This window comes from Setaria viridis, chromosome 7 (assembly GCF_005286985.2).
Source record: "Setaria viridis chromosome 7, Setaria_viridis_v4.0, whole genome shotgun sequence".
NCBI lineage: Eukaryota > Viridiplantae > Streptophyta > Magnoliopsida > Poales > Poaceae > Setaria > Setaria viridis.
In genome coordinates, this window is record NC_048269.2 from 31,100,206 (window position 1) to 31,125,543 (window position 25,338).

The 25,338-nt window shown below is 42.5% G+C and overlaps 4 protein-coding genes and 1 non-coding gene across 6 annotated transcripts; 2 read left to right on the forward strand and 3 right to left on the reverse strand.

Moving 5' to 3' along the window:
• Positions 1-2,234: 2,234 nt before the first annotated feature.
• LOC117864277 (nifU-like protein 4, mitochondrial) lies at positions 2,235-5,725 on the forward strand. The gene is made up of 6 exons (XM_034748322.2): positions 2,235-2,482; positions 2,871-3,035; positions 3,808-3,983; positions 4,780-4,883; positions 4,971-5,082; positions 5,327-5,725. Exons 1-6 carry the CDS (start codon positions 2,284-2,286, stop codon positions 5,390-5,392), a joined length of 822 nt encoding a protein of 273 aa, XP_034604213.1. The 5' UTR covers positions 2,235-2,283; the 3' UTR covers positions 5,393-5,725.
• A 189-nt stretch (positions 5,726-5,914) lies between these two features.
• LOC117864278 (uncharacterized) lies at positions 5,915-7,904 on the reverse strand. The gene is made up of 3 exons (XM_034748324.2): positions 7,713-7,904; positions 7,492-7,602; positions 5,915-6,748 (listed from the first exon to the last, which is right to left on the reverse strand). The coding sequence occupies exons 1-3, from the start codon at positions 7,734-7,736 to the stop codon at positions 6,461-6,463; spliced, it is 423 nt and encodes a 140-aa protein (XP_034604215.1). The 5' UTR covers positions 7,737-7,904; the 3' UTR covers positions 5,915-6,460.
• A 1,894-nt stretch (positions 7,905-9,798) lies between these two features.
• LOC117864087 (importin subunit alpha-1b) lies at positions 9,799-14,538 on the reverse strand. The gene is made up of 11 exons (XM_034748081.2): positions 14,257-14,538; positions 14,029-14,125; positions 13,393-13,484; positions 13,167-13,298; positions 12,904-13,089; positions 12,651-12,814; positions 12,485-12,563; positions 11,507-11,635; positions 11,188-11,315; positions 10,713-11,081; positions 9,799-10,625 (listed from the first exon to the last, which is right to left on the reverse strand). The coding sequence occupies exons 1-10, from the start codon at positions 14,473-14,475 to the stop codon at positions 10,715-10,717; spliced, it is 1,593 nt and encodes a 530-aa protein (XP_034603972.1). The 5' UTR covers positions 14,476-14,538; the 3' UTR covers positions 9,799-10,625; positions 10,713-10,714.
• A 2,998-nt stretch (positions 14,539-17,536) lies between these two features.
• TRNAT-AGU (transfer RNA threonine (anticodon AGU)) lies at positions 17,537-17,610 on the reverse strand. The gene has a single exon. It is a non-coding gene; the product is annotated as a tRNA-Thr (tRNA).
• Positions 17,611-17,662: 52 nt separating this feature from the next.
• Positions 17,663-22,389, forward strand: LOC117865861 (uncharacterized). 2 transcript variants are annotated; one of them, XM_034750113.2, is made up of 13 exons: positions 17,667-17,924; positions 18,010-18,147; positions 18,818-18,899; positions 18,998-19,074; positions 19,184-19,290; positions 19,750-19,882; positions 20,566-20,682; positions 20,821-20,912; positions 21,084-21,150; positions 21,278-21,356; positions 21,465-21,556; positions 21,815-21,958; positions 22,127-22,389. In XM_034750113.2, the coding sequence occupies exons 1-13, from the start codon at positions 17,718-17,720 to the stop codon at positions 22,265-22,267; spliced, it is 1,476 nt and encodes a 491-aa protein (XP_034606004.1). In that variant the 5' UTR covers positions 17,667-17,717; the 3' UTR covers positions 22,268-22,389. The 2 variants fall into 2 exon arrangements, with proteins under 2 accessions (XP_034606005.1, XP_034606004.1); XM_034750114.2 differs by lacking the exon at positions 22,127-22,389 and having other exon boundaries at positions 17,663-17,924; positions 21,465-21,626; positions 21,815-21,954.
• Positions 22,390-25,338: the final 2,949 nt, after the last annotated feature.

Sequence of the window (25,338 nt, forward strand, 5' to 3'; positions counted from 1 at the left end):
TAGCAATATACCCGTGCGTAGCAACAAACATGGCACTTAGTTGATAATTTGATTTATAATAACCCATATCAATTATTCTAAAGATTTTTAGACTTCAAATTTGTGCATAAGTTAGGCTCATTCACGTGACGGCACCACGCTTTGAATGGAGTCGAAAAGATGCACAGCCAGAAAAACACACATCAAATCACACATACAGCAAATATGCTCTCCCCTTTGTCTAGCGGTGAGGAACAGGGTGGTCACGGACCTCTACCCCACGGCCCCCGCCGCCGCCGATGGGGCCACACCATCCGCCGGCTGCAGCGTGGCCGGAGGCAGCTCGCCCCATGGTTGCTGCGGCAGCCTGCCGGTGGCCATGGCACCAAACAAGTGCTGCTTAGTGATCACTCTGCTGAAGATAAAATAGCAAATCAGTTACACAGATGCTCATTATCATTCCAATGAATCACTCTATATTAAAGGTAGCATATCAAACTAAAGGAATAGTATTGATATATACATAAAAATTCAAACAGCTAGAGAGAATGGTATTGATACATAAATATTCTAAGAGCTACTAAAGGAATTGGCAACCGAATTTGTGTTTGAGTTGCACCTGATCAAAACCCATTAGCGTGCAACATCCGGCAAAACAAGAGGCCTAAAAGTCCTTGGGCGCATGCAAAAGAGTTCTGAGGTGCATGCGAGCTGTACTGCTCTATGCCTCTATCAACTATCAACCCATCTCACTACACTGACACAATGATGACCCATAGCAGGAGCTGAGGACAGGGTGTGCTGTGTGCATCGACGGCAGCACGTCTCCTTGAAGTGCTCCACTCTACTACTCTTGAAGTGCTCCACTCTACTACTGCGCGCAATGAAGTAGAGTTAATAAACTTGTGATCCACAAATATTGCATCATGCACAATTAATGTCAGATGCATTTTCAAAATACTATTTTCACACTTGCTCTCAATGAAGAAAAGAACATATTTGGGATTTCAGCAAACAAAAAGGAAATTTAAATCAACTGCTTTGCCATTTCACAAATGATAAGCTATGACTTATTGTATGAATTCATCCTTTTGTCTTAACCTTTATCTTAATAAAACACCAAGTAAATATGGATAAATCAATAAATGTCACCATAATTTAGTATTTATCAAGGCATTGAAACCTCACTTTTCAGGTGAAATAGACCCTCATCAGTCATCACCAATCTTGCGTGGGTCTAAGTCTAAGCACTCGTTGATCAATTCTGAAAGGAACAAGGGCATCAGAAAAAAAAGTATTTCCTCATTATGCATCAATTGATACACAATGAAATATAAATTCTGTTGTACTTGAAAGGTACAAGCATCTCTCACGAGATATTTGGTAGAAGCACATTTCTGACAAGATATTAAAGTTAAATGCTCTTAATACTAGGTAACAAAATTGTCAAAATGTTTGCATTCGGAAATGTAGCAAATACAAAGTACATAACTACATATTTAGAGACAATATACAATAAAAGTCAGTGATATAAACAAAAAAACAGTATCACCAAAGAAAAATCCTGAATTTTTGAGACAAACAAATATGAATAACACAAATAAACACAATAAATATAAATCTAGATAATACTATCTTTGTATTCTATATATAATCTATCTATCAAACAGATAACAAGACGTTACCTATTCATGGCACATTAAATGTGATACATGACCCCAATTCTCCACCTATGTTTCATAGACATTCTGTACAAATTTTATTAGTTCGGATAATGTATGCTCCCTACCCTCATATATATATATCCCACCATGTCACGACGATGAAAGTACATTCATTGACTATATCGATCAGTGTTATTTGATTTATGTGAAAATATACTTTCACGAGGTAAAAGAGAAAACATAAGGTGCACAAATACATATCGTTGACTATGAATATATAATGGAATTGTTCAGAGTATGCGAGAATTTCATATTTACGCGAAATTAGAATACATTCATTCAAGACACAAATCATAGTTATTTGGTCTCAATTTATGGGCCAACTTTTACAACAAAAAAATAATAACGCAGAATTTATGCGCACCAAAAGGAGAAGTTTGTTCGAGCTTTTGATGAAAAAAAAGCAGCCCAAAAACAAAAGAGAGCTCGTTCGCTGGGCTAGTGCCTGCTTCTGGGCTGCGAATCTCTAGCTTGGCCCATAAATGCCTAGGCTTCAGGCCCATTAGACAGGCTGACCTAAAGAAGAAGAGAAGCAGGAGAGCACAACGCCACGCATCGAGGCATCGAGCAGACGAGGACGATGGCCATGGCGAGACGGAGGCTTCTCGCGCTCGCGTTCCAGCTCCAGAGGAGGGCTCCGGCGACGCAGCCGTGGCGGCGCGCTTCGCCTCGGTTCCTCTCCTCAGCGGCATACAGCTCCCTCGAACGTCTGAGGACGCCGCCTTTCGCTGGCCCAGCGGCCAGGAACCCGGCCGCCTCGCCATGGGATCGATTCGGAGGTTAGGGTTGCTCTCCCACACCATCCTCGTTGGTTTAGCGTAAAGTCGTTGTTTTTCCGGCTCGTAGGGTTAGATTGGCGAATTGCTTGAGGCTAGGGTGGGAGCTTCTTGATCTGACTATTGTTGTGGCCACGTCGCTCGTTGTGCAAAAGATGCCCATTTCATTCGATTGGGGTTAGCAATTAGCATGGCTCTATGATTTTATTTTCACGTGCGCGAGCTGTGCGGCAGATTTGAGCTCTGATGGGCTCAGATTTGATGGTGATATTGTTCTTGTGATGAAGGCATGATGGCATTTGCTTGCGTACATACTGTTATGCTGCGGATACTTGGTCGCGTGCTTTAGGTTGTTCTTGTTTTGGAAAAATGAAAATTGCGCCATGTGCAGGAGGGCAGAAGAGGACCATGTTCATCCAGACACAATCGACCCCGAACCCGCAGTCACTCATGTTCTATCCTGGAAAGCCAGTTATGGAGGTTGGGAGCTCAGATTTTCCTAATGCTCGGACTGCGATGACATCCCCTTTGGCTAAGGCACTGTTTGCGATCGATGGTAAATTGTGCCTCTTTCCCTAGCCACCTTTTGGATTCAATTTTATTTCCACTTGCTCCTTTCCTAATCTTGTAGTTCTACAAACTTTATATTCAGTTAGTTATTCTTAAACGGCCTATTGTTGACATGTGCCTGGTTTATAGGAATGACCTGTTTACTCTTTCATGCTTTGGTACTAATAACAGTGTCCAATGCATAAACAATATGGTTTCCCTTCTGTTTGGTCAGTTCATTATTTCCCCTTTCGGTTTTTCTTCTTGTATCATTAGTTGTTGACATTAAGTGTACCTCCAGCAAAAACCTTGTCAATCCTAGCTGAAAAGGAGATGCTAATATATGATATTAAAATACCAACTTAAAGCTTACCATCCTAAGCACTTCTATTTCTCATAGATTCCATAAAGAAATTTAGTGAAGTGAAGTGCTTTACGATTTCGCTATCCATCTATTTAGTTTCATAAACTATGTAGACAACAAGACAAAGCTGGGTGACCTGATCACCAAATTTGGTGAAACATAGGGGGTATCATGACCTAGTGGTGAAACAAATTTGGAACTTTCCATAAAGCATACAATAAAAACACATCCAAAGCAATATTTCTAGTTCTAATCATATTTCAAGATTCAGTCAGGAAAATTGAGCTACTGGTTGTTAGTTCAACAAGAAAGATAGGGTTCTCTTGCAAGATAACACACCAAGAAAATAATTTAGTATATAGTTTTTTAGTGAAATGCTAAATTCTTTTGACACAATATTGGAATGTCTATGCAGGAGTAACCAGGGTATTCTTCGGATCTGATTTTGTAACTGTTACAAAATCAGAAGAAACTTCTTGGGATTACCTTAAACCTGAGGTTTTTGCTGCGATAATGGATTTTTACTCATCTGGGCAACCAATTTTTCTGGACTCAAATGTTGCAGCTTCTATGGACACAGCAATTCATGAGGTATCTCAATTAGCTTCTGTATACATTCTATCTTGCAATTTTTCTTGTCTTGTTTTTCTCAGAAGACCCTGCAAACCATGTACTGTATATTGCAAGAGATAATGTCTGTTGGCATAATTTTTGGATGTTCTAATTTTTAATCATATTGCATATGGTAAAAGCAGGTTATCTATTGCGGCAGAATGCCAGCATTTAAAGTGTGAAGTACTATACTAGGTTTAGGCAAAATATGGTAGGGATGTCCACAGTCACATTCAGTGGTAACAGTATATCAGAAAAACTATGTATGCTTCATGTATGGTTACAGAGTATAAATTAGGAGTGCTATGGCTGAAGTTGCTTAAATTCGCTTCATTTTGGATCTGTTGATTGAATCCTGTATGTGCGCAAGTCACCTATAGGTAGGAACAAAATGGAATTACGATTATCATATGACTTGCTTTTCAGTAGTATTGCTTTGTTTTGAATGTGTTGATTCAATCCTGTATATGCACCAGTGGTAGAAATAAAATTATTCTGATCATCAACTCATTTGAAGCTGTGACCTGTAATGACGAGATAAATAGAGATACTAAAACATCTGACTGTGTGCTCTTTTACGCAACATGCCTCAGAACCTAATCCTAGTAATCTATAATAGTGCTTTACTGCCACCTAGGTAAAAAATGTTTGAAACCCAGAACCCTCTGATTGTACCATTTTGTTATCTTGACTTGGGAACACTTCGAAAACTGCCTATGGTATACTGGCTAGCATTTGGTTGTGATACTGAAGATCCTATACTCTTTCCTCCTAGGATGATTCAGAAATAGTTGCCATGATAAAAGAATTGTTGGAGACTCGCATTCGGCCAGCTGTTCAAGATGATGGTGGTGACATCGAATACCGAGGATTTGATCCGTGAGTCTTTCTCTCCTTCCCCAGCACGCTGTCTGCTGATATTGAATATTTGGATTCCTTCGTCTCACTAAGATACTATCTTTTCAGAGAAACAGGGATAGTTAAGCTTAAAATGCAAGGTGCCTGCAGCGGCTGTCCAAGTTCATCCGTCACATTGAAGTCTGGGATAGAAAACATGCTTATGCACTATGTGCCTGAGGTAACGTGATGTGATTAATACGTTCATGCTGACGGTCGTTAATGCTTGTGGCTCATGTGAAAGATGTTTTCTATTTGATAACTAGATTGCTTGTCATGTGCTAATATTCAGGAAATGAGTTCCTATTGCAATTGTTCCATATGATTTGTTTTTCATAAAGGGGGAGATTATCCATTGATCCATGTGTTCTCAGTGGCAGGCCTTAAGATTTCTATTGTGCTAATTTGTCATACTACTTTGGCAGGTGAAAGGAGTAGAGCAAGAGTTTGATGGTGACGAGGAAGCTGAACTGGCTGGACAGCTGGAATGAGCTTTTTCAGTTATAAGGGTCAACGCATCCTCTTCAAATGTTGTAGCAAACTTTGCACGTAAATGTTTGGGGCTGTTTCGACATCCCAAAAGGTTATCCACATGTTTGGTTTCTGAGAGACTTTTGTGATGATTAGTAGTCATTACCAATCTTAATGTATGGAGGCAGACTACCATAGATAGCAGAGGGGCAGTAGTCTGAACCAACATCAGTTGCAGTAGGGTTCAAATAAAGTGACACTGTGAATTGCTTTTCATTTGCCGAATTGCTGTATATATGCTGAGCTTGTCTAATCAATTACGAATATAATTTCACGGGGTTGTTTTGCTTGTACCTGATTATCTTCCATCTGATTATCTATCTGTCTTCCATGTGCTGTATGATTTGCATTGCTTCTGCAGCCGGTTGAATATCGCAAATAGATTTTGTAGTTTGGGTGCTCGTCTAAGAAGCAAAACCGTTTGTTTTTTTTATTATCAGAAGTCTGAGTGCCACGCACAAGCACAGAAAACTCAACTGAAATAAAATAAATAGATCACTTTTATTCACTCGACCTTTTATTACACATGGAGAGGGGCGATGCCTGCTTTTGATCACCCATCCTCAATCAAGGGGTAACAAAGAACATACATAGGAATTAATCAAGGTGGATAAATAAAACGCATACAATGTGGATGGCAAGAAAAGAAAAGGAAGAGACATCAGAATGAGGTAAAAGGGCCTCTTTGCTAATCACAATTAGGGAGCCTATCAATAACACAGGCAAGGACCACCATCTTACCATGCAGGACAAACCTGTCTTCCCCAAGTCACCTTCGCTTTCGGATTCGAACACGACACTACACAACGAGATCAGAGATCTATTACTGCACAAGAGGTGGATGAATCCAAAAAACGAATCCAGCCCTTTCAACGTCAGCTTCATCCTGAAAGAGGCCTTCCCATAATCCGATAAAGTTTCATGGTTGGCTTGGAAACCATTGGGTGGCCTGTGTTGTGTTCTGCGTCCTGTATCAGGTTTGTATGTACACACTGAGCAGAAGCTGCCTTTTGGGTGGTGTTGAGATCCTAGCCATGTAGCAGAGTGGACCTGGATGAGGAGGACAAGGCCATGAGCAGGATTGCAGCCTCCTCCACTCCCATCAGGACCCTCCGTTTCTTCACCACTTGCAGGCCGCTACTTTTGTTATCTTTGACTGCATTTGGCGCCTGACTGTGATCTTGATGTTGCTGCTGCTGTGGCTGTTGCTGTGGCGGCGGCTGCTGGTGGTTTTGTTGTGGCTTCTGGTTGTTGTCAAGACCTAGCTCTTGCCTCCTCTTCTTCCTGTACCGGATCCCGCACGCATTGCAGAGCGACTGCAGTCAGATGGAAGAAGATGATGATTAGTGTTCATCTCCAAAATGCAAATTAAGGATAAGATCATTTCATTTTCATAGCATGATGATATCCGCGTCACTGCTCTTCACTTTTCTAGTTTGTTTGTTTCCTGCTGACTGATTGCTTGGGCTGGTGCTGTTACTGGATAGGAACAACTCTGATGGAGATAACGGATGGCCCTAAACAATTGGCTGGAGCAATACAAAATTGAGATTAGGAACTAGTAGCAGAAGCCAGAAGGGTATCATAGAAGCTAGCTTGGCACCCCAACATTTTTTAAGCGTTCACACTTGGGGATTGGGGGTGGAGGTTAGCACCGTTGCGAGGAACAGCTCACCTAACCACCCAAACGGAATCAAAGTGGCTAGAGATTCTCTAACTTCTCATGCAAGGGCGGCTAGGCTCTAATCACACCATGATTGGAACAATCATGACTAGTAGCATCATTCTCCCATCCATCTCCTAAATCCAAATTGGTGAATTACTACCTAGATCAATCTCCTATGTGATCATCCCTCTTATTGTGCGATCTCTATATCAAGAATATGTGGCCGAGGATTGATCAAGCGATCATCCCCAGCGGTGATCGTGAGCTCTGATCACACTGTGCCGCAACCGAAAAGGAGCTCCGATCATCACCAGACAGCGCAGAAAAAGAACAGAGAGGAGGGGATGGGGATGGATCAGTCGGAAGGGAGATAGAGAGAATAGTAGCGCTCACCCTGGGCCCCGTCGGCCCGCCGCGCCACATGGGCGTCGCGGTAGTGCGGCACTCGACGCAGCACGGCCTACCTGCCTCCGCCACGGCCGGCGCCGCCGCGATCCCGATCACCTGAAACAAGCAACCAGGGAGGTGAACCAAAAGAACCGTGAAAAAAATCCTTCCTTTCTCATAAAAGAAACAGACGATAGAATTGATCGGGATGAGAGGGAGGGAGGCACCTTCTGCTCTGAGGAATCCATCATCTCTGATCCTGGGGTTTGATCTCGTCGAGCCGGCCTCGTGCTGGCCTTGCTCTGTTTCTTGGCGAGTACGTGAGCTGTTTGGAGGGAGATGAGGTGGGGTGGGGAAAGGAAGGAGAGGAGAGGCGAGACGAGTCCAGCGGCAGCGGCACGAGTGTGGAAGGAAGCCACGCCAACAATGTATTAAGAGAGGGATAGATAGATAGGTAGGGCTGCGCGTGGGCCCCACACGGGCAGGGGCAGGTGATCCTAGGCTCTCTCGTAGCGCTCATCTCATCATCTCGGATTGCTTGCTTCCCCGCCCTTATCCGCTACTACTACATCCCCATCCGCATCCCCGTAGTCACGCTGATGGTGTAAGTTTCTTTTGCCAAAAATTGTGTGTAAAACTATCTCTGAGGTCAAAAAGATTGGTTTCATAAACTGCGTCTTGTTTGTAGAGAACTGTGCTTCTTTCGTTCCATTTCTAATGAACATGATGTAAGAAACTCAAGCTTGCGTTGTATTTGGATCCATTCGACCAAATAGAGCAGTGCTTCTTTTTTTAAAAAAAAAAAAACCGTGCCAGTTTCCCACAAGTATATACCCTATTCCTATTCTTCCCACATTACTTAAAGCGAATTCCAAATCATTGGTCTGCACATGCTTAAACAACAAGGACAACGGGCACATATAGATAACAAATCGGACCTGCCGCCCGTCAACACACATAAAACACAAAGAAAGGGATACAAGTACTGGTACTAATAGAAGACCAGCTCAAGCTGCAAGATGTGCAGAGGGCAGCAGCTGCAGGATTCATGCATGAACAACCAACATGTTCGAAGAAAGGATGGGGGAGAAAGGCGCCGCCGAACACTCGAACAGGGATCTCAAGAGAGGGAGAGAATTAGGGCGGAGCAGGTCCAGCCAGGATGTGTGTACCATGGGTTGCTTTGTGAGACAGGGACAGCTGAAAACAAGGGGACAGATTTTTTTTTTAATTTTAAACAAAGAAAAGGGGATAGATTCTTTACACGCAGAAAAGGAGAGAAGAAAGGTGCTAAGTACCATGTCAACTCCAGAGCCCCAGTACTATTTCCAAATGTAAACAACTTTTCTTTTTGACCCAGTTGAAATAAATTCCCTGATAGAAGTGTCTTCTTGCTCTTAGTTTCACCCCTACACCTTGCTAGATTTTGTTGAGATTACTAGATTAGGAGAGGTTCCTACAATAGAAAATATACTGATACCATCGCACTTCTTAAGACAGTGCTAGAAGAGGGCAGCATGCTTGACCAACAAAGGTGAAAAGGGCAAGCAAATAGTTTTGTCCCTTCCTTTATGGGGCATCTTCCATGGACCAACAAGGCATCCATCCACTGCCTCATGACCAAAAGGGGTTATGCAGTTCAGCAAGTACATCAAGCTTAGTTTTGCAGCTAGCTGCTCACCAACCTTGAAAAGGGAAAACAAGTGTAGCAGGCCTGCAACATAAGGAGCTAGCTCTCACCAATCTTGAAAAGGGAAAACAAATGCAGCAGGCCTGCAGCAAAAGGAGAGGAAACGGCAGTGGAAAGGTGGGGCAAAAGGGGAGCACACAGCCATTGTTTGCCCCCTGCGCCCCCCCCCCCCCCCCCCCCCCCCCCCCTGCCATACATGAACCATTCCAATTCCTAGGTAAGTGTTCGTTAGAAAATCTATATTTATAAGAGTCTAATAGCGTAACATGTCTAATTGTGGTTATCAAAACTTTTCTTTCCATTTCTTTGCTCGTTCGACCTTGTAACTCTTCCTTTTGCTGTTTACATCTGAGACTCTGGGCAACACAACGCCGAAATGGAGACTGACTATTGAAGCCATCCAAGAGCCACCACCTCAAAAATAAAAAGCAACGAGTAGTTTCGCAGCACAAGCAACAATACAGCTTCAATCCACATTCCCCAACATGCTTGCCAATCATGGCAGATGTGGCTGCCACCATGATTGGATGCAGATGAGAACCGAGATGCAATCATCCCCTTAACAACAAAGTACACCCGGGCAGCAACAATCGAAGAATTGCACAAAACGTTCCACAGACAACTGTAAAATGGGTACGTAAACCCAAAGTATATTGTAATGGCAAAACACCAGCACAAGCTTCCCTTTTATCTCCTTCCTTTCATTGCTACAAAGTTCCAGAGGTTCATGTCATCATACAATAATAAAATCGGGTTCCACCATAAAACTAGGAACCACCTCACATAGATGTCACACAGATTACCCAGAGCCAGAGAACTTGCAGACGACATGACAAGGGTTCTACTACCCTAGACAGAAATGGAGAAACTTTCAGACAACAGTGGCTACAGAAAGACAACACGACACGACGAACCTGTGTGGACCATACAAGAACCTGTGGAACATCGAATAAACCAATGAATAGACTCTCAAGAGTGCATGGGACTCCCAAAACCCACTTGACATTCATGTTTTATAAGTTGTGCCAATACTAATGCAACAAGTTATACAGCACAGGAACGCTTTGAGAAAAAACCGACACATTCCCTATCTTTTAAGGTTCTTTCTACCTCAAACAGGTAAAACAATATAACTCATTCATGCTATATAGGAGGCAAAACCCAACTCCCGACAACACCTGCGACTCTCCATGCTCCCACCACAGGTGGTGGTGGGTGCCAGAGCCCAAATGATCCAACCGGCTGACCTTGAAGACTGACCACTGACCAAGCTGCACTACTGGCAATGCAGCCCGAGGACCGACCCTGCTGACTGGGACTGACTTTGACGACTCCCTGATACCAGACCAATGGGACCATACCATGACTTGGACGACACGACTACCCCAACTGTACCTCTGACTAGCCCCAGACAAGGTACAATGGCACAGTCGACATTCCAAATGGGCATCTGCATGTACAACACCACATCAGAAAATTCATCCACATTACCATATGCAACACACACCAGCCAACATACTAAAACTGCTCTACATACCTTCAGCCAAAGTTGAATCCACCCGATGGAACTGAGGGCTGGTTCCCGAAGTTGAAGCCATTCTGAGGGTTGTCCCCTGAGGGCATGGCATCATCTTCCTCCTCCAACCAGTAGGACTCAAGCATCTTGACAGCCTTCTCGTATATCTCAGTGTTGTCATGGCTCTGAAGGTTCTCAATTTTGTCCAGGCCCTCTGCATCATCAATCAACTGTGCATACACGTTGACATCACCTGCCCCAAGGTTCTTCTCTGCTTCCCCAACCTTCAAGATGTTCTCAAGACCTTCCAAGCAAACTGTCACAATTCTGGGGTCTGGGCAAACGAGCAGATCACAGAGTGGCTTGATGCAACCCTGGCCAACAAGGTACCTATGTTTCACAGAGTTGCCAATGTTATCAGAGATCTTGTAAAAAATATGAACAACGCAATCATAACACAGCATGCAAAAATAAAAAAAAACAAATGTCTCCATACTTAATCTGGTCATTTGTACCACCAGAAGTGGCATTTGATATTGCCCAGGCTGCCTCTTTCTTGATGTCAAATTCAGCAGTTTGCAGGAGATGCACCAGAGGTGCAATTATGTTCGCATTGATCACAGCCTGCAACAGGATGATGGTATTTTAGAACACAAACCAACAAGGTCTGGAACAGTTTGCAGAAAATGTTTCACTTGTTAAAAAAAACTCAAGCAGTATTCAAAAGGTTCTGAAAGCTGCTTCTCTTTTTCAAGAAATGTATGCACAGGATTGTAAAGATTTAATTTATCAACAGAACTTCCACACATACAAACCTGAATCTGTTCCCTGTTACCAGCTGTGATGTTTGAGATGGTCCAGCATGCTTCTTTCTTGATGCTTTTCTTGTGGTTTGTAGTCAAGAGGTTCAAAAGGCATGGAAGCGCTTGGTGATCAATGACACACTGCAGTGAGGAAAAACATTGACGATAAATACAGAAACTTAAAAGATCTCAGGTTTGGTGGAATATAGAATGTCAATATGGTACAGCCAATAAAATTGGAAGAGGCTGACTAGTCTTGAAAGTTTACTTAACTACAGGGCCTGCAAAATGGCACAGCCGTACTGGGAACCTAATTTAAGCACAACAAATAACAATTTTAACTAATTGACTTTTCACCATCTCAAAAGATCTAAACCCTAGATTGCATAGATGAGTTGTATTTAATTAAATATCAACTTAGTAAACATCAACTTCTTAGCCTGGTGAAGTGCACAAGAGGTGCTATGAACAGAAAGAGAGAAGGGCAGAAGGGTAGAGTGAGAAAACCCTATAGAGATGAATAGAAAAATGTAATAGACATTGATTTCCTGCTAAACTAATAAGATGGATGACTCCCTTAAATATACAAGTTCCACTACCTGACAATGACTTGACTACAAGATCAGATATCTTGCGAATAACAATTTTTTAATCAAAATTATAAATCTAATTGAACAGACTAGCATGACACAGCCTAGGCTGAAGCATACTCCTGTCTGCCACCTGCATGGACCCATTATGTGCACCATGACTAAAGATATGTGTGCAATATCTACAACACTGGGACAAAAGAAGCTTTCAAATCCTTAGTGATTTTATGACAGTATTGCAGCTACATAGCTAATCATTAAGTAAAACAAGGCCAGATAAAACTCAATCAGGGTGACAACATGTATTTTTGTTCACATTCACTTATCAATAGCATGATACAGGTACAAGTAAAAGAAAGGAGGCGTTAAAAAGGATATTGAACTCGCCAATTGAGTTTACCTGAGTCTGTAAATCATCCCCGGTTACAATGTTGCCCACTGTGCGCAGAGCTGGAATGAGTACTGAGGCCGAAGGGTGCCTAAATTAAATTAAGAGTTAGGACTCCATTCATTGGTAATCTATAAAACACTATAGAGAACACTTATCTAAAGAAAATTGCACTCACATCAGAAGTTCCACAAGGCGAGGGAACACGCCAGATTCAATCACAGCCTGGATCTTGTCATTAGTACCATCAGATAGGTAGGAGAGAGCCCAGCAGGCATCAGTTAGGACCTCCTCATCCTGAGAGTGGATGAGACGCTGCAGTGCTGATAGAGCTGGTTTGACCTACTCAAGCACAAACAAACAAACCAAGATCATTCAAAGAATCAACTTTGGCCAACATAACAAAAACAAACATCATCCCAGGTACAAACCTGATCAAAGTTAGGTTGCGGCTTCCCACGGCAGAAGTTGGATAGAGTCCATGTGGCATTCCTGAGCATCGAGAGTTTAGCATGCTCATTAAGCTGCTGCAGCAAAGGGAATAGTCCACCGTGGCCAAGCACGAGATCGCGGCACTTTGGGGAGTCACCAGCAACATTCCCTAGAGCCCATACAGCCTGAAAAAAAAACTAAAACATAAGCATCACCCTATGTAACTCCCAAAAAAGAAGATAGTACTCTGCTCTGTTCATGCCTGCTCACGGACATCCTCGCTGTGGGAGTTGAGGAGCTTGACAAAGATGGGCACAGCACCACTCTCAACAACCACCTTGGTGTTCTCTGATGTGCCTGATGCAATGTTGGTCAGCGCCCACGCAGCCTCAAACTGCAGCCAAAAAACACAGCAAGAGGTATATAGCAAACTGCCACTAATGACCAAATATAATAAACAATACAAGATCAGTGAATTGTTCCCAGACCTGGAGTTGGGGATGGTCCTCACGTGTGAGGAACTCAATAAATCGAGGCACTACTCCTGTGCTGATCACCTCCTCAATTGGAGGACTACGCTCTATAGAAAGTTAAGAAAACTCAATCAGCAATGACCACTTAACATGTTGCACAAAAAGTTACATGGATAATCGAAGTTGTTAACCAAGGAGTATAAGAATACAAAAGGAAGCATGCATCATCTGTAACTACTAAAACAGTATACATGGATGGAGATATAATTGCCCCAGTGGCCCAGAATCACAGCAGAAAACTACTGGAAAAAACAGCACAATTCATAAGAATCGATTGCTTTTGAGAGCATAACTTTTTTCTTCAAAATTTCACATAGCACGTGGTTGCAAATGCGACATAAAATTTACAGTCATCATTGAACTATATATGAATCTGAAAAAGAAAGGGGCAGCGACTGATTTTTTTCAGACACAGTAAACTTAGACCCGTACACGCTTGTCACGAGCTTTCACCCCCAAGCCCCTAGAACTGGCCAAACCCTCGGTCTAGTCATACCCCGCAAATCGCCCAAATCTCACGCCTAAACTCTATCTAGCGCAAAATATCTACTCCAGGAACGCAAAAGGCAACACATAAGATCCGAATCTCACCGATGGAGAGCAGCTTCCTGAACTGCGTGGTGGCCTCCAGCTGCACGTTGGGCTCGTTGGAGAGCACCGCCTGGACCAACGCCGGCAAGCCGTCGAGCTGCACACGCAGAGAAGGAGAAAAAAAATCAGATCCGAATCCATCAGATCGAGACCACCCGGGCACTCAAACCCTAACGAACGGGCGGGCGGATCAGATCGGGGAAGATCGAGCGGGATAGGGGGGCGAACCTTCTGCTGGAGCGCGGATGAGTGGCCCATCGGCGGCACGGCGCCAGTGGCGGAGGCGGCGAACCCGACGTGGCGCCTCTTCTGGAGGCTCTCCTCGCGCTTGGCCTTGCGGATGTCCACCATCTGGCCCTCGCGGCGGCGGCGGCTCTCCTCCGCGTCCACCGACTGCTTGTAGTTCCCCTTCCGCATCTGCTCCCGCTCGCTCGGCCGGAGCGACATCGCGGCGAAACCCTAGAAGGGGGGCTGTGGCGGCGGGTTGGGGGAAGGTCTGGAGGAGCGCGCGGGGGGGGGGGGGGGGGGGGGGGGGGGGGGGGGCAAGGGGGAGGGAGTTGTGTATGTAGGCGACGAGTCGCTCGCGCACGCACGACCGACTCGATTCGATTTCGAATTGGGGAACGGGAGGGGGGAGAGTGGAGGCGGAGGTCGGGGTGGGGGGAGGTTTATATAGGAGGGAGGAGAGGAGGTTGCAGGGACAGCGAGGTCCAAGGCCGGTCCGCCGGTGCCGTGGGCCGAACGGGACGGGGGAGGTTTAGGTTCGATGCACACGGTTTCGCATGGGTGATTTGATGGTAATTGGCTAATTGCATTTCTTTTGAGCCAAGTAATTGCTTTCCTATCATAGCAGAATTACTCTTTATTTTTTTTGAAAGCTGGAATAACTCTGTCAGATGTTAGCAATTTTTCAAGTATCACGTCACAAGATAGGTTCATATGGATCTCATTACTAGAGGATCGCGTGATGTAGAGGATTAAGAATTTTCCAAAATGTCACATGGAAGGATGCAAGACGAGTTCATGCGCACTTCACGATTATTAGATTGTGGTGTATAAGCTTTTTTCTATTGGTGAGTTATCTTTATTCCAAATTTTTGTTTGTCCCGAACAAAAAATGCATCACTAAGAAAAGCACAAATACACATTAATATACGAAATCCCTTCATCTTACAATCAAATTTGTTTCAAAATTAAATATTTATTGTAAGATAAATATGAAAATACTAATTACACGAGAAGATTATATAAAAGCTTAACAGTATACCTCAAACGACGAAATAGAACCTAACTTTTTTTCTCTCCTACTTAGTAATCAATTTTAGCTAATCGTGTAGTATGCCACCAACCTAAAAGAACATAGGGTTAGACTTATACTATATAATAAATCAAGGGAATATAATCTAATATAAAGTTAAATATTTGGAAAATACATAATTTTCAAACAAAAGCTAAAGAAAATGTACAAACAAGTTTGCAAATTGGAACATATTGTAACTAGCTCCGACAACATGGTCCGCTAAGCTGGTTTGAATAATGGCCGATGGCGTCCTAAGGGATGAGGTACCCACGGGTCCCACCGACCAGGATACTGGTCGGTCCTGACAGGTGGGCCCGCCTGACCACACCGAGCAGATCGAGGCATGAAGATACGTGGAGCATAAGCTCGGGGCTGGGCGAACGGATTCTGTCCGGATATTGCGGGATACTTGTTGTAGTCTAACTCATATTGTTTTTCATGTAACAACCGACTAGGATTAGATCTTATCCGACTTGTAATGCTATATCGTCAGCATATAGGCGGCCTAGGTCGTCAGCCTATATAAGTGATTAGGGACACACCCCAAGAGTCACTCACCTCAACCCAACACACGTTAACTCTTCGCACCTGCGATCAACAATACAATCCACCAAAACACAGGACGTAGGGTATTATTTTCCGAAGGTCCAAATCTGTCTCAACCTTGCGTCCCTGTGTTACCATTCGAGTTTTTGGTCTTACGATCTCCGTCGCCTACAAATCTACCACCTGGGTAAACCGATGGTGGATTGCCGGTCACTGAATCCGACACGTCCCTTTAGCTATTTTTTCTAAGAAATATCCATAGGATCCCAACATAAAATATTCCTAAGAAATTTATAGACGACCAGTATAAGTTTATAACCTACAAGGACTGAATTATCGTCTACAAGAAGCTTTGGATCATTGTTCTGACAAGCTCGATGAACTGAGGATTCATGGTGTACTATGCAGGTTCAAGTGTATTTCGTTACTCAAATTGAACGGTTATTTCTTCTTAACACCATATAGTCTTTTTTGAGGTGTGATCCCGTTCCCTCTTTTTTTTTTACTTCCAAATATATAATTTTTTTCACAAAACACAATACAAGACGCAAAACGCTCATAGAAACATGCTTACCCCTATGAATACATCGATACACATCATATTCCAATAGATCCTGAAATTCACGAAGTCACCACGCACGTCACCCTATTAACGAAAGAACAGTTAGCCAAAATTAAAAACACTTAGAAGACTCCTAATGTGGTGTGCAAGTTCTACAGTAGGAGACTTAATCAACTACGCCCGCTTAGTGAGCAACTTCTACCTTATTTGTTGGGAGATATTTGGCTTTCGAACTCCCTAGCATATTATACTGCCCTCATAGTTTTTTAATCTCCTAACATATCACGTTCCCCTGACACGAGTTGTTTGAAGATAACATGGCCAGCCACTTTCTATATTCAATCTGAGTAACGGCTACAACCTCCTTCAATAGCATCTCCCACCCCATCTAGAGAATTCGAAGATTAATGATTTGGCGAGGTGACAAATTACACGTGGAATCCAGCTTTTACGATAGGTAGCACTTCTATCTACGAGGAATTGTTGTACCCGCTTATTTCAAAATCCTTAGTTGCAATATTGTGAATTGTGATCACAAATTAAAGAAGATATTCTATAGTGCATTATTGCTGTTACTATACTCAACAAAGAACAACTTTGTTTAGACAAAGTACCGATGCCGCACTTATCATTGTGTTCCTTTGTTCAAATCAAATATCATGAGATCGATTTTGGCAGCAGTTGACTCTACGTGCATCAATTGATCATTTTTAGCTTTTCTCATTTTATAGAAGAAATATAAATAGAATCACCACTTCTGTACAAATCCAAATGATCATGGGTGTCGCTTTGTTTTGACTTCGTAATCACAACAATGGGAATAGGTATCGCGTTGGAAGGTGGATGGAGCATGTACCCTTTTTGTTTGCGTTTGTAATGAAAATTGAAGGGAGGAGAGTAACTCAACTACAGATTAAAAAAATAGATAAATGTGGAATATTACAGTAAACGTTATGAATTCTACCTAAGAAAAATAAACTTGTAAAAATTTGTAAAAAAAAGATCTGAGAACCAGTTTGCAGTTTGTTTGAGGACAAAATAAAAAGTTTAAATTGCAATTAAGATCTGAGACAGAATAAAAATATAATTAGACAAAATATTGCTCTCGTTGAGAGTCGAACTCAAGACCTCCCGCTTACTAAACGGGTGCTCTAACCAACTGAGCTACGAGAGCTGGGATGGACGAAATTAGACGTGAATTTACTCATTAGTTATGACAATGTTCTTTTAACCACCGTCAGCCCGTGCGCAGCACAACTGCGACTGCGAGGAGACCCCAAAATGGACGCCACCGTCGTCGCCATCGCCGGCGACGGAGACGACTTCGCCCGCCGCCCCCTCGTCGGCCCGACCGAAGAGATCCACCCCTACGCCGAGCCCCCTTCCCCCCAGCACCCATCTCTGGAGGCCGCGGCGGCGCAGCCCGAGCAGCAGCGGAAGCCGCAGCGGGTGGCCTCGCTGGACGTGTTCCGTGGCTTCACCGTCGCCGTGAGTGGAGATTCTGTCCGGCTCACCCTGTTGTTTCGCTCTACCGCCCTCGGATTTAGGCTTTGACCTCTGCTTGCGTGCGCAGATGATGATAGTCGTGGACGACGCGGGCGGGGCGTGGCCGGGCATCAACCACTCGCCGTGGTTCGGGGTGACTGTGGCGGACTTCGTCATGCCCGCCTTCCTCTTCATCATCGGTGTCTCCGCCGCACTCGTTTTCAAGGTAGAATAGTGAACTACGGATAGCTACTAGCTGCTCACTGCTGCAACACTCTGTAGTTAGCACTGCAAGACTCAAGCGAACGAGCTGTAGAGAATGGTGAATGTTTGGGCAAATTATCTTATTGAGGTTTGTCCATGTGTAGTGTATCCTGAACTGCTGTGGTGCATCGATTCCACCATTTGGGTTTGGGGATTGTTAAGATGTCCAACTCTCACTAAAATGAATGGGAAGTTTCAGAGAATTTTGTTGCTATGTGTTTTCAAGCACGATTAGTACATTAACCTTTGTGAGAAAGTCAAGTTTTTTTGTCAACCGGGCCCCATGTAAAGTTTGAGTACCTGCAAAAATTTATCCTACTGTCAAGGCTACTGGATTCTTCTGTACCTCTTTAATGCAAACCTGTTAACTTTGGCTACCTTTTTCTGCTTGAAATGGGCGACTCACTGAATTGTTTGATTTTCATCTTCTATGCCAACTATGGAAATATGGTTACTTGTAAAGATTGTGCTGTCATGGTCATGGGTTACTGAAGAAATTTTAACTCTACATGGTTCCTGAGAACAAATTCATTTGTATTCCATCCTTAGGATGTTTGGTGCTCTTTGTGTATTTGACTAGTGCCAACCTTTTTATAGAATAACATCTCACAATTGTAGATGGTGAACTGCAGAAAATGCCAAACAAGACGGCAGCAACTAAGAAGGCTACGGTTAGGGCTATCAAGCTTTTCATCTTGGGTGTGATTTTGCAAGGTTATACTTGCCCCTACTTTGCCAACTAGCCCACATCAGGCCATTTTTGTCATTTATTTTGCGTTAGTTTATCCTTGTTATGTTTTTTTTAATTGTAGGAGGATACATCCATGGACGACACAAATTAACGTATGGTGTTGATTTGGATCAAATTCGATGGCTAGGTGTGCTGCAGGTGATATATATACATAGAGAGAGAACATATTTTCTATCTAACTTGTATATTCCATTTCTTTTCTATTTACATATCTTTGAATTTCTTATTCTTATTATGCTTCTTGTAGAGGATAGCTATTGGATACTTTTTAGCAGCAATTTCAGAGATTTGGCTTGTCAACAATAATTTGGTGGATTCACCCATATCATTTGTGAAGAAATACTTCATGGAGTGGTAAGTCAATATGGGTAACATTATCATCCGGAAAATTTTGTTTCTATCCTTTTTAAGAAAAATTTCACATATCATTATCCAGCATGTCAGAAGTATATACTTTAAATTCCATCCTAGTTCTTCAGGATGATTATATCCCCTGGTTTGGTAAAGTGAGCTCTGCCTCCACATAAACTTTTCTGTGATATAGAATAACCTGTTTAGTTGCCTGTTCATTTAGGAATGCTGTATTCTTTAGTTTACTAATTCCTTTGTTTGTGTAAGTTTTAAAAATTCTGGTCCTTTTCTATGTTCTGTCCATTTAAGATGTTTAGAAAAGATTTAGCTGTAGAGCCACAACCTATAAGTGCTTTGTAGTTTGGGTATACTCCATATGCGATTAGTTGCGTGGATGGCTCAAAATTATTCTTAAAGAAAGGTATACTAAAACCAGTACTGACATTTGTTAATCTTTTGAAGGATCATGGCCTTGATGATTACAGTACTTTATGTTGCCTTGCTATTTGGCCTTTATGTTTCAAACTGGGAATTCGGAGTTAAAATTAGCAATTCAACCCTTTCAATCCCAAGCAATTTAGTTGAAATGAAGACGGTAAGAAGAGAATCTCCCATTTGTTCTAGTTACTTATCTGAAATATTTTGCTGTGAGCTGTATGATGAAAATTGTCTCATGTGGTACAGTGGTACCCACTTTTGATACTATACTTAATTTGCTGGGCTTTAAGAACATTATGCTTCTCTATATTGGGTAATATGTTTGAGAGGAGATGAAACCTACTCAAGCTGCTGCAATTCAGATATTTCTGGTTGATGTACACCTAATATGCTCTGAGACTATTTGTTTTTACTCATTGGCCCTCTTTGCTCTGATATTTACAATGCTAGCTTGTAAGATTGCTATTATTCAAGATTCGAAGTTTCAGTGTTCACCATATTGTTATTGTTTTTGTGTTGGAAGTTACACTAAAATCGGGTTATAGGATTAGAAAGCAGAACTAAGAACTTTGGCAGTTACCAACTGAAATATAAATAGTTCCCTGCCAGTCACCATGTGCAACCAGAAATTTGAACTCAAAGTTGAAATGCAAAAGATCAACTGGTTTTCTAAATGCCGGTTCCAACCAGCATTTCTGGGAGCCACCAGTTGCTTATGCGACATCGAAACCTGGGAGAGAAAAGCGATTATAATTCATCCAGTACTTGCTCCCTTTAATTTCACTTTTAAACTACTAATTATCATATCTACCTTGTTGCACTTGTTTTGGTAATTTGTAGATCCACTGTGGAATTAGAGGTAGTCTTGGACCACCTTGCAATGCAGTTGGCTTGGTGGATCGAGTTTTGCTCGGTGAAAATCACCTGTACAAGAATCCAGTCTACAAAAGGACAAAGGTCATTCAAGAAATGGATTGTTGTTTCCTTTTTTATTCTTCTTCATTCAAAGAATCAGTATTTTTTAACAGGAAATACATTTGTTAGTACTATATCCTAACCATCAAATTTATTTTTTTCTTTTGTTTCATCCCATAGGAATGCAGTATCAATTCTCCTGATTATGGACCGCTTCCTCTGAATGCACCAGACTGGTGCCTGGCTCCATTTGATCCTGAGGGTTTGTTAAGGTAGTTATTCTACCTTTTGTTATCATCTATTGATCCATAAAATAAACTGTGTGAAGGAAAAACATCTAAATTCTATCTGAACCAGATCTTGGTCCGCTGCCCCAACAAAAATTAGCTTATCACATCTCTTGCAGGCAAATCAGGATATAACAGCCCCTTTTAATTTTGCAGTACACTGATGGCTGCAGTAACTTGCTTTGTTGGTTTGCACTTTGGCCATGTTTTAATTCATTGCAAGGTATGCCACTTGAAATGCAGTACTTCCTGTACCATAAGCTCATCTGCAGGAACCCTTGAGTATTGAACAAAGAAAAAAAATGTAAAAATAAAATGATACTTCTAGGCTAACCTTGGTTCTGGTGCAGAATCATTCACAGCGAATGCTATTCTGGCTGCTAGCTTCGACAGTGTTGACAATCTCTGCGTTTCTACTGCTAGTATTAGGTAATTATGCATTATTCCAGAATCCAGAACGTGTCATGCAGAAGAATTTCATTATTTTAGGTACCCCTTCCATTTCTGAGTCTGACACGTGTACATGTTGGCTTTTAGGCATGCCTTTCAGCAAGCCTTTATACACAGTGAGTTACATGCTACTCACTGCGGGAGTATCTGGATTTCTGTTGCTACTGCTATACTACATAGTAAGTCTTATATGCTTTGGGTTCCACATCTCAGGATTGTTTGCTACATTGAGTGCTCAACCATTTCTAGGTATCGTACTGAAGCATAGTAATATGTTAATATATATTATTTTGTAATCCTTGTTTCCCTATGACTATTGCTGTATGTAAAAGGATATTGTATGCATCATACTGTAACAAACTTGAATTTTATCTTGATATTCCTGAGAGGATTCAGATGCATCGTGTTAATGGATACTGAGCCTATGTTTCGTGCAGGTTGATGTTATTCATACCAAGAAGCCATTTATCCTATTCCAGTGGATGGGCATGAATGCACTTTTAGTCTACGTTCTGGCTGCTTGTGAGCTGTTCCCTACTCTTATTCAAGGGTTTTATTGGCGGTCACCTGAGAACAACCTGGTAAATGTCTTGTGTGTTGCCAAATTTGTATTTTGTGCCATGTTATAACATTCACACCAGTTTAATACGCACGCCCATGTTTAGTAGGAGTGATGATATCTTGTACTGCAGGCTGTGCCCTTGTGCCATTTAATTTCAGAAGAGTTGACTCTGACAACCTGTTTTCAGGTGGACATTACAGAATCTCTGCTCCAGGCCATCTTCCACTCGAAGCGATGGGGCACCTTGGCGTTCGTCCTCCTGGAGGTAGTCTTTTGGTGCTTGGCCGCTGGCTTCCTCCACATGAAAGGCGTCTATGTAAAGCTGTAGAATCAATCATAGACACACGTGTTGTGGTATCCACCGCGCCGAGTCCCTGTAAACATCATCGTGGTTTCTACGGCTTCTTGCCCACATTGTTTCATATGTGAATGTGGTGCGGGTTGGGACCATGGGTCTTGTTGCGGTTGACGACCCCATGATCTATCTCATCCTCCAATTAGAAAAACGTCTTGCTGCTTCAGAAGCCCAACTCGGCGGCCAACCATACTGCTGCTTCGGGCCTGATTAGGAAGTGCGCACTCTCAGCCCAAAAAGGGCGAGCTTGGACTTCTGTATGAGCTCTTGTGGCCCATGAAAGTGAGCAGACGGTGTGGCTGGGGTTTATCGATTTTGCTTGCCACTTTGATTTTCCTCTCTTCCAACGGCAGGATTGACAGTGATGGAAAAGAACACAGAGTGAGCATGGTTGTGAATTGTGATGGAAAAGAAGACTTTGTCAAGTTTGATTGCAATCTCCTTTTTTTTTGTCATGGTCTCTTTTAGTAGGTTTTGTTTTCGTTAATACAAAAATCAGGTTTTAAGATCCCTAGTGCTTCTTCCGTCGTTAAAAACAAAATCTGAAAATGACGATCGGCTCCCCTCGTGGCCAGGAGCCTCTCTCCTTCACTGTGATCTTTCGATGCATCATGTTTCTCCTGGCGTACGATGAAGAGGAATCTTGTCTCGTCTCCTCGGAAGATATCTCAGTTAACTAAGCTAGCGAGAGAGATAAGGTGATGCGCAAATTATTACACGTCCTCCTAGCAACTAGCTTCACCTTCTAGTCACTATGCGATAGTAGCAATACAGAAACGGTTGCCCGGTGGAGACGAGTTAAAGGAGCCCGTGGGACCCAAATATCTTACGGCCAAACGGGACTCTGATACACATCTTGCTACATAGTCGCGTGGCCCATCTCGAAGCAGGCCCAAGTGGGCTTGTTCTAGGATATTTTGAGACCAATACCAAAAATTTCTAGAGTTTTTGGAGTCGAGTCGAGGTATCAGTAATCCTAATTTCCTTCTTCAGATACAACACAAAGATTTCGATGTTCAAAGGAATTTTGATATGCCAAATTTCTTTTATTTGCAATCCTAGTTCGGTTTGTTGGCAAGGAATTCATATGTGTACTGCCTCAAAAGTCCTAAACACGTTGCTATATCTGATTGAAACAATGTTTTTCCTCCCATAAAGTCCCAATGCAAGGACCGCAAAAACAGCTCCTCCTAACGAGTCCATGGTCGTCAAGTTGTTTGAACACCACCATGCGCGCCGTATAACACGCACACATCATTACGAAAGATATCCGTACCATTTCAAGGCATGACTATATTCAAGTGCATCGATGCTGTGAATATTTTGTACTATGGATAATGCGTCTATGGGTTAACGGGAGAGCAAAGTGCAGAAACAGTACCTCAAATTGTTAAATGTACGCTTCATTCGTGGCACTGCTGCTTCTATATTGTATATAAGAGGTACATTGCCTTGCCCATATGCATATGGATCGTTGGCAGTGTTCTTCCTGCGATCTTCTCGTACCTTAATTATCACAAGTCTATATCCTTATGTCTGATGTGTGAATATGTAGCTAACTTTTGCTGAAGAAAGACCAAAGAAACACAGTTAGTGAGACCAAAGCGAGGCAAAGGCCACCGAAGAATCCAGATGCGCCTAACACTGGAGCGAGATGTAGGCAGTGTTGTTTTGTGGGATCAGGAGCCATCTGGAATAAAATCATCTGCTGCTACACATCTGCATGTAGCAACATCTTTTAAGATAGAGGAACTCCATCGTCATGCGTGTATGGATCATATCGGTATCCGGCAGAGCCCTTCGCTAGACAGCCTAGACTTGGGAGGTGGCTATCTACCAGCGGCATGGAGGGGAACCGAAGCAGCTAGCTGCCACCAGATAGCGGCGGCCTCCATTGCAATTCACGCGTGCCACTACCAAGACTTCAGGTCCGCCAATGCATTGATCGCTCTAGTTATGAGTCGGATGTAATGCTTGAGAACCTGCTGACGCACCTAGCTGCATCCTTTGGCAACGAAGTTAACTCTGAATTCGATACTGATAGGATAGGATAGGATTGCATGAAAATTATGGAATACTCACTATTAAACCGTCGGGACATGTATGTAAACCTATACTCGTAAGAACACCGTGAACTTATCACTACTGGAAAAGCGCCTTGGTCCAAACCCTCTTTTAGTACCGGTTGTGCAACCGGCATTGCTATGTCAGTACTAAAAGGGTCCTTTAGTACCGGTTCAAATAACGGGTACTAAATTGGCTGCCACGTCATGTGTGGCCGAGGCCAATTTAGTACTGGTTGGTCTCCCTAGCGGGTACTAAATTATTTTTTCTTTTCTATTTCTTTTCTCATTTTATTTTTTATTTCTTTATTCTATATTAGTATTTCGTATTTGTTTCCTTTACGTATACTAGTTCTAATACACAATATATAAAGTTGTATTTGATCTATAATATTATATTTGACATATTGTGCATACATATATATGAATAATATTACATTGCATCAACTCTCCAAGTTCAACATTTTGGATCAACTATTCGAACTCGAGTCCTGACGGTGATGCAGATTTGATCCATCATTATGGAACTCTCCCGCTGGATTTACTACCTCGTCCAGAAGAAATTCACTGAGTTGTTCTAGAATTGTCCTGATTTTTTCCGTCTCGAGGAGTTCTTCCTCCATATGCATAATCTATGTCATTAGCAAAGGTTATTCTATTAGATCAATGGATCCGCACAATTAGAACTAATTTATTGTTAAGAAATTTATATATGTACTCTGAATTCGTGGTCAGTTATGCGCTTGGCACGTACAAAGCCATGTATGAACTCACATACGTAGTATCCGCATAAATTATTCCCTGGATTCTATCTCAAATGGCAAAAGAAGTTATAAAGTATTTGTTTTGTTCAAGGAAGTGACACGAGATGTGCACATTCAATACATACCGGGAATTCATAGTGGATATGAAGTTGCTCCTTGAATTCACTTGAGTGATGTTGACGGAAGCGAGCCTATGCTCTGTTAAGCATGTCTATGA